Source organism: Pholcus phalangioides, unplaced genomic scaffold, assembly GCF_987345545.1.
Source record: "Pholcus phalangioides strain wild (caught in Gottingen) unplaced genomic scaffold, Ppha-v1.0 ptg000015l_1, whole genome shotgun sequence".
Classification (NCBI taxonomy): domain Eukaryota; kingdom Metazoa; phylum Arthropoda; class Arachnida; order Araneae; family Pholcidae; genus Pholcus; species Pholcus phalangioides.
In genome coordinates this window covers 16,643,412-16,657,339 of record NW_028301608.1, presented here as the reverse complement: position 1 = coordinate 16,657,339, position 13,928 = coordinate 16,643,412, and the positions used below count along the sequence as shown (strand labels likewise).

At 34.8% G+C, this 13,928-nt stretch overlaps 1 protein-coding gene across 1 annotated transcript in view; it reads left to right on the top strand.

The window, feature by feature from the left end:
- The window catches only part of LOC149075563 (urocanate hydratase-like), a 29,117-nt gene extending 16,789 nt beyond the window's left edge, over nt 1-12,328 (top strand). The window contains exons 9-22 of the mRNA XM_089243049.1: nt 1,268-1,330; nt 4,048-4,156; nt 5,441-5,511; nt 5,776-5,873; nt 5,986-6,061; nt 6,185-6,217; nt 7,170-7,261; nt 7,410-7,480; nt 8,005-8,103; nt 8,590-8,689; nt 8,821-8,902; nt 9,498-9,546; nt 11,546-11,596; nt 12,033-12,328. Of these exons, the coding sequence (XP_089099175.1) occupies nt 1,268-1,330; nt 4,048-4,156; nt 5,441-5,511; nt 5,776-5,873; nt 5,986-6,061; nt 6,185-6,217; nt 7,170-7,261; nt 7,410-7,480; nt 8,005-8,103; nt 8,590-8,689; nt 8,821-8,902; nt 9,498-9,546; nt 11,546-11,596; nt 12,033-12,191 (1,153 nt within the window). The 3' untranslated portion in view covers nt 12,192-12,328. The remainder of the gene's footprint in view (nt 1-1,267; nt 1,331-4,047; nt 4,157-5,440; nt 5,512-5,775; nt 5,874-5,985; nt 6,062-6,184; nt 6,218-7,169; nt 7,262-7,409; nt 7,481-8,004; nt 8,104-8,589; nt 8,690-8,820; nt 8,903-9,497; nt 9,547-11,545; nt 11,597-12,032) is intronic.
- Nucleotides 12,329-13,928: the final 1,600 nt, after the last annotated feature.

Here is a 13,928-nt window from a genome sequence, read left to right as displayed (position 1 = left end):
GCTTTTAGATCTATGCTATTTCAAATTTTAATTAATATGGGAAAAGTTTATGTATCACACTATATAGAGTAGTGTACATTCGCCCACCGTGTTGGCGAATTTAGGATGTAAAAACGGTAGCCTGACGAAGGTGACTGGTGGAAACAGTAAAATAATAATAATGATTTAGTCAGAAACTTTTAATCAAATTAATTATTTTATGAATAGACATATTAAAAATAATTAGTGGGTGATGGATGCAGGGCCATGTCTTAAGAGTACCATGGGCTCCCAGGCCAAGTGATTTTTCTGTGAGACTCTACTAGGAAAACTGACATGTATGCCCCATCAAAAATTTCAACTGTATCACATTTTTGTGACGCCCCCGGGCCGTGCCTGAGTGGGCTCATGCGTTAAGACGGCGCTGCATGGATGGAACATGTAAATCTTCGAAAACTTCTAAGTTAGAACTAGAAAAATAGTCTCATCTCGAAGTTGTTAGAGATACTTAATTCATTAAACAAATCAATTGAACACAGACGTTGATCGGAGCAAAAAACACTATCAGTTTTGTGTTTCACGATCGCGTAAAAATTTTGAAAATGCACACACAAAAGGGAGGAAAAAAAAATCTGGTTTGCTTTTTCTCGATTTCTTTTGAGGGTATCCACTTTCAAAAACGCCACGTGTACGTTTGGTGTGAATTTGGCAGGGTTTTGAAGTGACGTCATCAATTTTTAAAGCGTTGTAACTCATTAATATTATGGGTTAAATCAAAAAACGGAAAACACTTTTCCATATTAATTTTTCACAAAAAAATCATGTGTGTAATTATTGGGTGGTCGATATATATATAGTTATCACCCTGGATATTTCAGCTGCCTATGACGCTGGTATTGGCATAATTTGATAATTTAATTTTCAATTTTTTCAGCATTAATCTGTTAATGCTGTTTTTAGAATGTTAAATATATTTACTGTACATGTGCTACTCTATGAGTGTTATTTTTTTTTAATGTTTTTTAACGTATGTTTCGATAGGTGATGCACATTCGCTTTTCTGGCGAAACTTAGCAAAATAAGTTATCCAACCAGTTAATAAACCCGGAAACGTGAAAATGTGTACATTCAGGTCTCTGATATGGGAGGGGGATATCGCTCCCACGAATAGACGATTCTCAAGTATATATATATGCTCCGTAAATATGGTACTAAAATTTACGGCATTTGTAGAATTTATAATTTGAATTAATATGATTATATTTTCCTTCGTATTGGCATTCCATAGGGAAGCCCGGAAAAACAAAGATGCCACAAGCATTGGCTATCACGGAAATGTTGTAGAAGTGTGGTAAGTTATCTTGATTTGAATTCCAAAGATGTTTGAATAAATATAAATTATGTACAGATATAAAAGATGTGGACGTTATACAGGATGTCCTCAAACTGTTTGCTTAGCAGAATATCTCTGCAATCGTTAACTTTAGAAACCAGATTAATTATATTTTTTTACTTATTTGCAGCTTTTAAAAAAGAGATTCTATTTTTTTCCATGACATTTTAGTCCTCTATGGCCAATTGTATATTTGAATGTTCATGGCAAATACATGGTAAAAAAAATCCACTACACCAATTTCTTTTCTCAATTTTTTGGTATTTTAGAAAGCACATATTTTACTGTCATTTCTGAACAGAATACGGTTAAAGTATAATACTTTTTTATCTAGATATATCTGGATCTCGATTCCTTTGTCGGCGTTATTTTCATGAGGGCTGCTGAAATTTTACATGTTCAGACATATATAAAACCGCACCAAATTCAGGGTATCGGAAATAAAATTCAAATAACAAGTATTCAACTTTGCTTAGCAAGATTTTATCAGTTTACGGATAAAACTAAAATAAAGGAAAACTGTACATTTTATATTCTTAATTGTTAACCATTTTAAGAAATTGAAAATCCACTCTAATTCATTAAATTGCTATATTGATGTATTGTTTAATTTAAAAATATACTATATAAAAGCACCCATTTAAATCCCTATTTGTAAAAAAAATCATACGTTTTTATGGGTGTGAACCATAGAGCAGTGTTTCCAACCGGTGTTCCGCGGAGAGCTTTTTTGAGCTTTCGCTGAATCAAAAGGGACGGAACCCTGGTAGCTTCAAAATTTTTTTTGTTGAGAACGTGTATTCTAAAAAATTCAGAGATCATATTGGGATAATCAACCAGTAGAAGACAAACAATATTCGTTGTTGGCACCTTTCTTTCTTTCTTCCTATTCTCACACACAAGTCCTTCAGACAACAACAGTCAAGAAGACTTCTTGGGAATTGGTATTCCTGAAACTCTCAAGAGAGAGGGAGAGAGAGACCTACCTACATTCGGATTTTATGAGTGTCTTCATCCAAAGATTCGGAATTTTCAAATTGTTCCTTTGCATTCTGTGCCCCCCCCTCTCCCATCCGAACGCCTCTCTTCCTTGGGATCGCCAATTGAGCTTTATGGTGTCAGATTCCTATCGCTTTTCTGAATAGCAAATCCTAAATAGCAATCCTAAGACAGAGGAAAAGGAAAAGCTTTACTTTCTAACTTGCACGAGGTTATATTTCTCCTATTCTATAAATTAATAATAATAGTAATAAATTTTAATTGCATTTTTACTTGGGTTGCTGTATTTTTGAAATATATGACATCCATATTTTTGTTATGGGCGTCTTTTTATCAGCTACTGTTGTGGCGTTGTATTTGTATATAATTCGTTGCCGCAAATGGAACCTCGTTTACACGACATTCAAGAGGCCACGTCAAAACATCGTATAAGGATGAAAATCGTACAATTGAAACTTTTTAAAATGATCCCCTTACTGCCACTTGAACGAAAAATCAGTGATACTTATATATCAGTTGTCATGATTAAAAAACCGTGGGTATTTGTGGAATACTATTTACATAGCAGTGGAATATAGTAGCTCAGATCGTTAAGATACTCTCGAACTCTGCCACAAGATGCTAAGAGATGTCGTGTGTTCAATTCCCCCTTTTGTCCTTGCCAGTGCCTTTTCTGATACAAGGAACTATTGCAGAAACAGCGCCATGCCCCATGATTATCAAACAGTACATTGCTTTAAAGTCTGCACAACAAACGTTTGGTACTCGAACTTCTCGGGGAGAAACACGAAAGAGCCATTCAGAATCAGCTGTGAACTGTATAAGTAACGGTCTAATTAGTCCTATTGTACACAAAATGAAGGTGGAGAAAAAAAAAAAGATTAAAGAAGCATGTTTTTTTCGTTATCTTGAAGCTATGCGTATAACTAGGTTGACCAAATGAAAAAAGGAAATAAACGAACATTTTCATTGATACATAGCTCATGTTAACCCTCTAAACCAGTGATTCCCAACGTGGGCGTTAACGCCGCCTGGGGGGCAGTAGAAGCTGCGGGTATAACATAGGATCCTATGGGTTAGATTGCGTTGGGGACGATGGGAGAAAAAAAATTTCTGAAGAAGGGGGCGATGGGGGGGGGGGGACAAAGAAGGTTGGGAACTATGCTCGAAACGGAATAACGAATTCACGATTTAAAAATTTCAAAGTGAGTTTTTTTTAGAAAACATTTTTATTAAAACTATGAAATAGCCGAATATTATAAAAAAAACAATTTTTGCCCCCGTAAAATATGGGTCATATTGTCACACTATGTGAAATTCACAAATATATATATTTTTTGACACTTTTATCTACTGCAAGTAAGGATTCTTGTTCCGCAGAGCGAATGCAGACTTTTAGGACACCCTGTATAGTGAAATATTCAAAATTGGTTAAGGGTTTCGCTGAATAGTCTGGTAACCATTAAGGGTTCCGCGCGAGCTTTCACGTTGGAAAACCCTGCCATAGAGGGTTAAAAATCACATAATCATTTGAAAACAGTTTGTTATTGGACGTGTTCCTTAACTTAACGGTTAGCTTGATAAAAAAATTTGACAACCTGTGTAAATGTTCATTAAATTGGTGTTACAGTTTGAAGACATGATCATTGTGATTTTTTTTTTCCTTTGTCTAAAAGGGAGAGGATCAAAGAAGAATATGAAAAAACGGGAGAACTTCTTGTCGATTTGGGATCGGATCAAACGTCGTGTCACGATCCGTTCAACGGAGGATATTACCCTGTACAAGTGAGTTCAAGGCACTCAGTATGTTGAGCAGTTCTAACTAAACCAACTGTATACAGGATGAATAGCTAACAGGTTGAAACTCAATTTACTAGCGAACCGTTGTGTGATCCTAGAGACATATTTCAACTTAGAAAAAGTATCAAATAACGTGTGGACCTCAGATATGTCATTCATATTGCAAGATATAATATATTTGATTCAGTACCAAAATATGAAATTTAAATTTTTTTTACGGACATCCTGTCCTCAACAACTTATGTGGAAAGTTGTTCCTCTGTCTCTATGTCTCCAATGTGGCAACAAAAAAAAAAGATCCACATTTATGAGCACAATATTTGCTGAAATACAGTATTTGAATTCAAAAATTGGAGGAAAGTTGGAAAAGAACAGAGCATAAATAAGGGAGGAAAAAGTTTTTTTTCCCCAATTGTTCTCTGATTTTTGAATTCAAAAATATCTAGCGAATATTGCACTTAGAAACGAGGAATTTCTTTTGTTGGCCTCAGTAGAGACAGGGCAACAACATTTTGCATGGGTTCTTGACCACAGGGTGTCCGTATAAAAAGTTTTTTTTCATTTTAATAACTATACAACCTCTTTGTAATATGACTGACGTATCTGAAGTCCACACGTCATTTCAATACCTTTTCCTCATTATAAAATATGCCTCTAGGCTCAACGGTTCATCATTAAATTGCGGTTCAAGCTGTTAGCTATGAACCCCCTATATATACACAATGACAACATGTGTTCAACATATTTGTAGCAAATTTCAGATTTAATAGAAGAAATAATTGGTTGAAAAAATAAATTAATGAAAGGAAGTTATTTTTGCAAGCAAATAAAAGTTCAAATTTAGTGAAAGAAATAAATTCAGAGTAAATATATATATAAGTGATGAATAAATTTGGGGAACCCTGTTTGATAACCGAGAATACCACGGTATATGACTTGGTGGCCCGCGGACTTCGTGGAAAGTTTTAATTTGGCTAGCAATGTCTGAAAGATTGGAGACAAAGACCCCGTCGACCCACCCATTAAAACGTCACTGGACATTGAGGCAATGCCGCATCTAAGGAAGGGGCGGGGTCTGGTGCCCCGGGCGCTGCACCAGGAAGGGCGCAATTTACTCTTTCCCATTCAAAATTACGGGGGGGGGACACTAAGATTGGTATTGGTCTAGGGGGGACAGTAAATTTTTAATTTTCGTTCCTAGTTGCGGCCGTGCATAGACACACGTTTGCGATTTTAACGGGATCGTTTTAACGAGTTCTTGTTTTTCAGATTAGTTATGAGAAGGCGAATCACATGATGGCTACGAATCCACGTGGTTTCAAGGAACTCGTTCAAGAAAGGTTCGAACTTATTTTTTAGAATTTGATTCCGGAACAAAAATTAATTCGTATTATCTACATCGTCTGTGACAAAAGTTTCCCCCAAATCATTTTTTTATGAAGTTGTTTGCTATGCCAGCAGTTAATAAACATCGATGGCAATAGATACTACGAAATATCAATTACGTTCCCCCCCCCCCTCTAATACTTGTATGTTGTTTGAAAAAAAAATTGTTACGCTGTTTGATTATTTTGTACAGAATGCTTTTATACGTTTTTCGACAGCCTACGAAGACAAATTTCGGCAATCAATTTTCTTGCTGATAAAGGCATGTTTTTCTGGGATTACGGCAATGCATTTTTACTTGAATCTCACCGTGCAGGTAAAACGAATCGATTAAAAAATATCCATTATGATGATTTATTTAATTGTACTTATCATATCGAGAACTTAATATTTAAACATTAAAGTGGATTTCTTATTGTCTTTCTTAGGGTCTAATGTAGGTGCTCATCAGGAAAATGGAAGGTTGAAGTTCCGCTATCCTTCATACGTTCAAGATATCATGGGGTAAAGAGAAGCATGCATTTGCCAAAAGATACTCTATTCATCTTAATCTAACTCTAAAATAATGTAGTCTATTTTAATAAATTTTGTGTATTTGTCTATTTTAATAAATTTATCTATTTCCAGGGATATATTTTCTCTCGGATTCGGTCCTTTCAGGTAATGAAATTTTTATTTACGAGATATGACAGATTTTGGTCCTTTAAGGATCCAGAACAAATCAACTCATCAAAAATGACTTTGAAACCCTTTACACATGTAAATGAAATTCTAAAAATTTGGCAATTTGTAAATTTGTGTTGTTCTCCCTATAATTAAAGAATATTAAGTTGATGTCAGCATGAAATTACCAATAAAAAGTCAAATTGCGGAATTTTTAAGTTTATCCGTGAGATAGAAAAAACAAGATATCACTAAAATTGTTGAAGTTTTTTAGCAATGTTTTATGCAGCATGCATCAATAGACTTAACGTTTCGGATGACCAACTGTTATTAGATCTTTATGAATTTAAAAAAAAAAAAAAAAAGTTGAAAATGTCTAAAATTCTAAAATTTGAGTCCAGCATATTTTTAAAAAAATTTTCCAATTGGCCAATTACTAAAGCGAAGGCTCAACTTACTAGCACATGTATAAACTGAACATTTTTTCATGAAAATGAAATTCTAGCAACTTTTCGGTGAATTACTAAAAATACATTAAAATCTTCATAGGTTTTTTTCTCTTTTAATTTTGTGGATAAACTTCAGAACAGTAATCTGAGAATATCACGTAAAAGGATTTTTTTAGTATTTTGTCTCATTGTAATTCATTTCTTTAATTTCAAGAAAATTAACTCACTAATTCACACACAATTCTTCACATTTGATTTGCAATAAAGTGTTTTTTTAAAGACATTTCGAGAAAAAAACTGTTTGAACCCTTAAGTCGTATTAATGTTCGTAACCGACTAACTATAAATGTCTTGAAGATATGAAGTAATATTTGCATAATATCTGTCCACCAAATTACATATAATGAACGTGACAACATTTTTAGTTGATAATGTTATTCTTGATAAGTTATGATTTGATTGATGTTAATGTTTTTTTTTTAACATTCGGTACTGAAAAGGTGGGTCTGCACTTCCGGAGATCCTAATGATTTGAAGACGACCGATGAAATAGCGACTTCTGTTTTGGAGAAAATCATGAAAGACGGAAAAGGTCAGTTGGAAAAACAGCCACCGAATTTTCACTTTTATTAGACATGTGTACATTCTTTCAAAACACCCGATCATAAAAACTCTGAACGCGATCAAATATTAAAATAAGTGCGTTACCCTTTATACATCACAATCCATAATGTTTACAGTCACTGTGGAAGAACAACAGCAGTATCAGGACAATCTACGCTGGATACGAGAAGCTCATAAACAGAAACTGGTAATTATGCTACATCACCATATGTAATATTTATCAGTATAATATCGTAGTGTTAAGCGTAGCTACTAAATCAGTTACTAAGTGGTGTTTTGAAAAATGATATAATTTCACTTGCTTTTAAAGTTTATAATTAGTAACACACATGGCTCACCGTGTACAAAAAACGTCAAAATCTAGAAAAATCTCTAATTTTAATTGATGGCCTCTGTTTTTTCTAATATTATTGAACTTGATCAACATCAATTTATTTATTTTTTTTTTAAATTGCTAGCATGTTAGCATTGAAAATATAACAAAACTTGCAAAAACGTTTTTTATATTTCTTAAGTTTTCGTTTGAACAAAAACTTTCCTTTAAAAAGAAGAAGAGTTTTCCAAAAAAAAAAAAACCTCCTAAAAATAGAAAAAAATGTTTCTCTCTAATTTACAATAGATAAAACGTTTTTCGCTCGATTTTTCAGAGTGAATACATAGGAATAATACTTTTCATAATTTGATGCTCATTTTGAACCATTTGCTTTAAAGGTTGTTGGCTCACAAGCTAGGATACTGTACGCAAATCATAAGGGTCGGATATGCATCGCACTGGCTTTCAACGAAGCAATTCGGTCCAAAACACTAAAGGTATCAATCATTCTTTTTTCTAACTTACTTGCTCGCTTGTTTAAGTCAGTTGCCCATTATAACGGATCAGTCAAACACCTTCTTGACGGAATTCATTCGTTTTCTTCTGAGCTTTGGGATGCTTGTGAGAATTACTACGGTTACTTGCAATGTGACATTGTTTAGTTGTGCGACACCATCGAATATACCGAGATGGTATATTCTTGAGTCTCGGCAAATCTTCACGAATGGTTTCATTCTATCAATCCTAATACAGTAGCCTACAATACAATGTTACGCCTGATCATCTCATACCACAGGGGTTCTCAAACTATGCGCCGCCAAAAATTGTCAGGGGCACCACGGAGCGGCGGCCCAACAAAGCATTTTCGAAGAGATCCTTTGTCAAACTGCTCTAAGCGTTGATTAGGAACCCACGGATGGAAAAAGTTTGAGAGCCCCTGTCATACCATTTATATTACCGTTCTGTTTCATACGTCATTTCAGGGACCGATTGTGTTGAGTAGAGACCACCACGACGTCAGTGGAGCAGACAGTCCTTTCAGGGAAACTTCGAATGTCACGGATGGATCTGCATTCACAGCCGGTCGGTACCCAAATGCATCAGATCAGTTTTTTTTTGTCAGAAAATGTTCATGTAATTGTGTGCAGTAGCGTACGCCAGCGACTATGTGAAAGTATAGCTCATTTGTACGTCCCTTTTATTTTTCCTTTCAGATATGGCTGTCCAAAACTTTATTGGTAATTCATTCAGAGGAGCTACATGGGTTGCCCTCCACAATGGTGGAGGAGTTGGCTGGTTCGTATGACCTTTCATAGTGATTTATATTACTGTTTTGGATTTCATCTTTAACGAGATTTTCAAAGTTATCAAGTTCCAAAAAAAAACTCTCTCAAAGGATTCAATATTACAAGTAAAATCTAAGATCACTGGGTCTCAGGCAGAGTAATATTCTGGGAGCTCTTTCTACCAGGCTAGAAATACAAGGCTAACAATCATTGCCGTACGCAAAGTGGGGGGGGGGGGGTAACCCCCTCAAGTCGAGATTATAGTGTTACTTTGCAGGAAAAAACGTAAAACTCCCCCTTGAGAATAAAAAAAAATTGAAATTGCCCCGAAAATTCTGCTTACGCCTATGCTACCAAGTCTCATACTTTCAAAAAATCATAGTACCATCCGGCCGAGCCAACACCCCCATAGATAAGATAAATGCTTATATGATATCTTATCTATAGGGGGGTGTTGGCCGAGCCCGTGCGTTTAGACGATCTTGCTCTTGGGAATCTTCACTCCTATCTTGACTTGTATTACATAATTTGGTAATCCAGAAACAATAGACGATCGGCTCAACTAATTTCTTGACATTAAAAGTTTTATTTTCGATTTCTGCTAGGGGTGAAGTAATTAATGGCGGATTCGGAATGCTACTGGATGGATCGAAAGTGAGTTGAAAATACGAATTTTTCATATATAGTGGTATTTCTGAAATCGCAGCTGTGCGATTATTCCTGTTTCAAAAGTTTAGACCAGAGTTTCTCAAACTGTGCGCCGCCAACCTTTGTCAGGGCCACCCTGACGGGTGAAAAAAAAGTTTGAGAACCCCTAGTTTAGACAATAACGATGTGTGTTCTTGAAATTAAAATGATGAACAGCTGAAATATGAAACTCATTATACATATTTTCACGTATAATTAAATCGCTATGCGCATCTGGAATATTTTCATCATTCATTAAAATACTCATTTTTCGGAAATGAATATATTTCTGAATTAAGATGAATCCTAATGAAAGGGCAAAAAATCGAAATTTTCCTGTTTAAAAAGTTTAACCTTAACAGTGAATTCTTATGATTAGTGACGGAAATTTGAAATCGATTAGGCTACATACTTTTTGTGTCTATTGTCACGAGTTTCAAAAATGCAATTGTAATTGATGAGGTAAGTAATTTAGAAAAATTACAGAAAAAAAAAAGATCCTGTAAAACTTTTATTACGGTGAATCGTTGAAAGAAGCCCATATCTTCAGAATGTCATCGAATTACGACGCTCATACAGCGAAACATAGATTAGATCTGAGAGGCCAAAGGACAAAAGAAAACGAAATGATGGGAAGATCGAAACCGGCAAATCCTCTATGTCACATTCAAAATTTGTCCAGACTTTCGGTACTTGTAACGTGAAGATCCAAGTTCGAACCCCGTTGGTGGCACAGTGGTGGTGGTTTGGCACATGCTGAAGCTTATTTTCTGTAGTTTTCCAACTTCGAGGAGTGAATGTGAGCCGGTTTTTCATTTGATAAAAAAACCACATTGGACATCAATACATCAAGGGAAAAGACGACGACCGAGATGTAATAAGAAAAGTCGAAAAAAAATTTTGATAAAGAAAAAACAACCAAGTCCTCGATTTAGGAAAAAAAATTTTCCGTATAAGTTTCCGGATCATGGTTGTCTGCATTAGACGGGTTCTACTTCATTGAACATTGAAGAAGCGGACACACACTCACTTCACATCCCTCAAAGAGATATCGAAGTGTTTCCGAAAAGGATGGATGTATTCGGAAATTTTATTAAATAACAAGTAACATAGAGCCGCTTTCGACAAAGGCCACAAAAGTAAATTAATCAGTGGCTTTAACAATCACCCATATAACAATAGCATGAATTTCGAAATACAAATATAGATTTAGAGCAATCTGGCCCAATAACAATGATTTTAAAAAATCTAGAAATCTCGCATATAATACTCGTCGATCGTTCTTCGACGCTGGGAGCGCAGTAGGAATACAAGCCATATGATGTTTCTATGCATGATGTAAGTATCACTAACGTTTGGTCAAATTCACAAAATATTAAATTTCTCGATCAGCTAGCATAATAGACCTACTAAAGATCTAATCTAAAATCTTAGTAGGCCAAAGCAGCTCTAGAAAAAATCTCCCCATGTGGGCCCTATTTTTGGCACCTCTCGAGTAAAAAGGCATCATTTGCCGTAGTTTGGGGCCTCACTTGCCCTAAAGTTTCCGGAAATAGTGGACAGTTTTCCTCCTTGGATGAATCTGTAAGTGGTAGAGACATGGATTCCATTCAATTTATTCAACATGAAACAGACTTCTGAATCATACAAGGTCTAGTTCCTTCTATAGAAAAATATATTCAGCTGTAGATTAACGAAAATGTTAATCTGATTGAGTTTTGAATCCAGTTTATTATATTACAATAGAAATTTTGTCTAAACTTCTGAGACTGTGCTAATTATATTTCACATCATTATATGACCTGTTAAAGTGTGATTTCAATTTCCTGCATTATTAAAAAATTTTATGCACAAACACAAGTCTATTTATAGCAATTCAGTATCTCTCAAAAAATGAAATAGTTCTAATCGAGTATCCAAACTTTTGAAAAGGTTTGCTATTAATATATTTCTTTTACACACACAGGATGCAGCCGAAAGAGCTAGAGGGATGCTGCAGTGGGATGTCTTGAGTGGTGTGAGTGTGAATTTGATTACATGAAAACAATAAGTTACTACTTCAGAGATTTATCAATTATTTTGAACCTATATTTATTTTTGTCTGAGTAATATGTAAGCTCAAAGTGATGAATTTTTTAAAAAGATCCTTGTGTTAAGAATCCTTTGAATTTTTTAACTACCCTTTTTTTGTCCATCATTTTGATGAAAATTTCAGTAAATTTTCAAGAGTTTGTAAATATTAAAGTAGATTTGCGTCATAAGTCCCTTCCTGGTTTTCATTTGAAAGTAGAAAATAATCAAATTTTATCGAAACGAGAAAATCCTTAGGTCAGACTACCTGAGGGTGAATTTTGTTTTTCAGTGATTTCATTTTAAGAAAAAAACTGGTTTAACCTTTTTTTGCGAGAAGAGCCAAAAAACTAAAACTGCAAATTCATTTATCCTGGTTCCAGGTCTCGCGTCGAAGTTGGGCAGGCAATGAAAATGCTTTCAAGACAGCCAGTCAAGCAATGCAGGAGGACAGCCGGATACAGCTGACCATGCCAAATCCTGTTGAAGATCAGTCCTTGTGCGAAAAGGCTCTTAAAACTGCGACGAATGTCACAAAATGAGTGAATTATCATGAAGTAGAAAGATTATTACTTAATATATTTTTTTTAAAAAAAGACTTGAATTACTTTACAGCACACATGAAATGTGGTTACAAATAATTTTTTTTTCTTATGAAATAAAAACATTCAAAATTCTTGTCAGTGGTTTTTTTTTTGGTTGCTGATTATAATGTTTTACGAGACTGATGTGCTGAATTTGTTAATTGATTAGAATATTAAAATAGGGAGATCTGAATTTTCTTAAGTCAAAATTTTCTCATGAGTAAATGGTGACATGGTTGCAATGTTTTCAAAATAGTGTGAGAGAGACTGGAATTGGGTAACAATTATGATATTATTAGCAGAGGATTTTGACACCTCACTTGGCAATAAGGTGAACTACTGATTTGAGGTTACTATCACTTTTAAAAACTCAACAGAGTGCACAAAGAACCATGTTATATGAATCTTTATGAGCAGCATAATTTGCACATAAGGGTAATTTTCCATCCTGGGGTTGATATACCCAAGCATATAGCAGCACTGTCACTGTTCCAGCATCTCTCTTCAGAGAAAAGCATTATGAAAACATTTGGGTTATTCAAGAGTACCCGAATGCAATTAGGCCTTCGCAACAAAGGTTTACTGATGGGAATCACTCGACCATTTGTGTATGCTATTGTTGATGACAGCTTCAAAAGACTGCATTAAACATTGATATTTAGTTCAATTGTTTGCAAACATACAGCTTCTACGTCGAATCTTCTAAATCTATATTTGCTGTCCCTGCTTTCCTGTCTGTAATGCTTAAAAAGAATAACCCAAACAGAGGTTCTATATTTAAGATATAGAAATGCTGATAGTGTATACTGCTGTTGAAAGATTCAGACACATGCTGGAGAGTCACAAGCTCACAATTTTCATGGTAGAAACCTCTAATTTTTGCATTCAAGCTAAATTGCAATAAGTAGCCCGCATCAAGATCAACAACTCAACTTTATATCTTCAAAATCAATAGGCCTACTGATATTAAAAAGGTGTAATGTGGTAGCTAGTCACTGATAACCGATCTCGCACACTTTGGGAACCACTGCACTAGATGGGTGGTCTCTTCGCGATCCTAAAACTTCAGAAATTTAAGAAAAAAAATAGTTTCTTCAAAATTCCTTCACTGAATTTTATCTTCCCTGTCTCTAGCATCAACTGACGAAAATGATCTACAACAACAATGTTTGAAAATTTACAATAGCACTTCGTCAATATATCAAAAGAAGGATGTATTTGATGGTTAAAAAAACAATTTGGATAAATTACTAAAAAAATTACAAATTTCAATAAAATACTCTGTCTCTAAAATGGCAAAAATATCTGGGTTGTGGGTACCCATCATGAGTGAGCATCATCTACATCTTGAAATAAAATTCCGAAAAATTCTTAGTTGTGATTTTTTGAAGAGCTATCAACTCATTAAAATTGTTTTACAACAAAAACACATTGAGATCTATTAAAGTGAATGATATCTTTACTGTAATTGATGGGGGGGGGGGGAAGAAAAGAGGCACATAATTCTTCTTTTCCGTTGGTTTATTTGGCACAAAGTCAGCCATTTCACACAGGCATGTACTGCTTGAATTGTTTTTTGAAATCATATAAACCAGTTTGACAACACTGGAAACATCACAGCATTTTTTTTCTTATAAATGCTAACAAAACATTTAGGTTCCCAACCTTTTTGTTCATCGCCCCCCCCCCCATCCG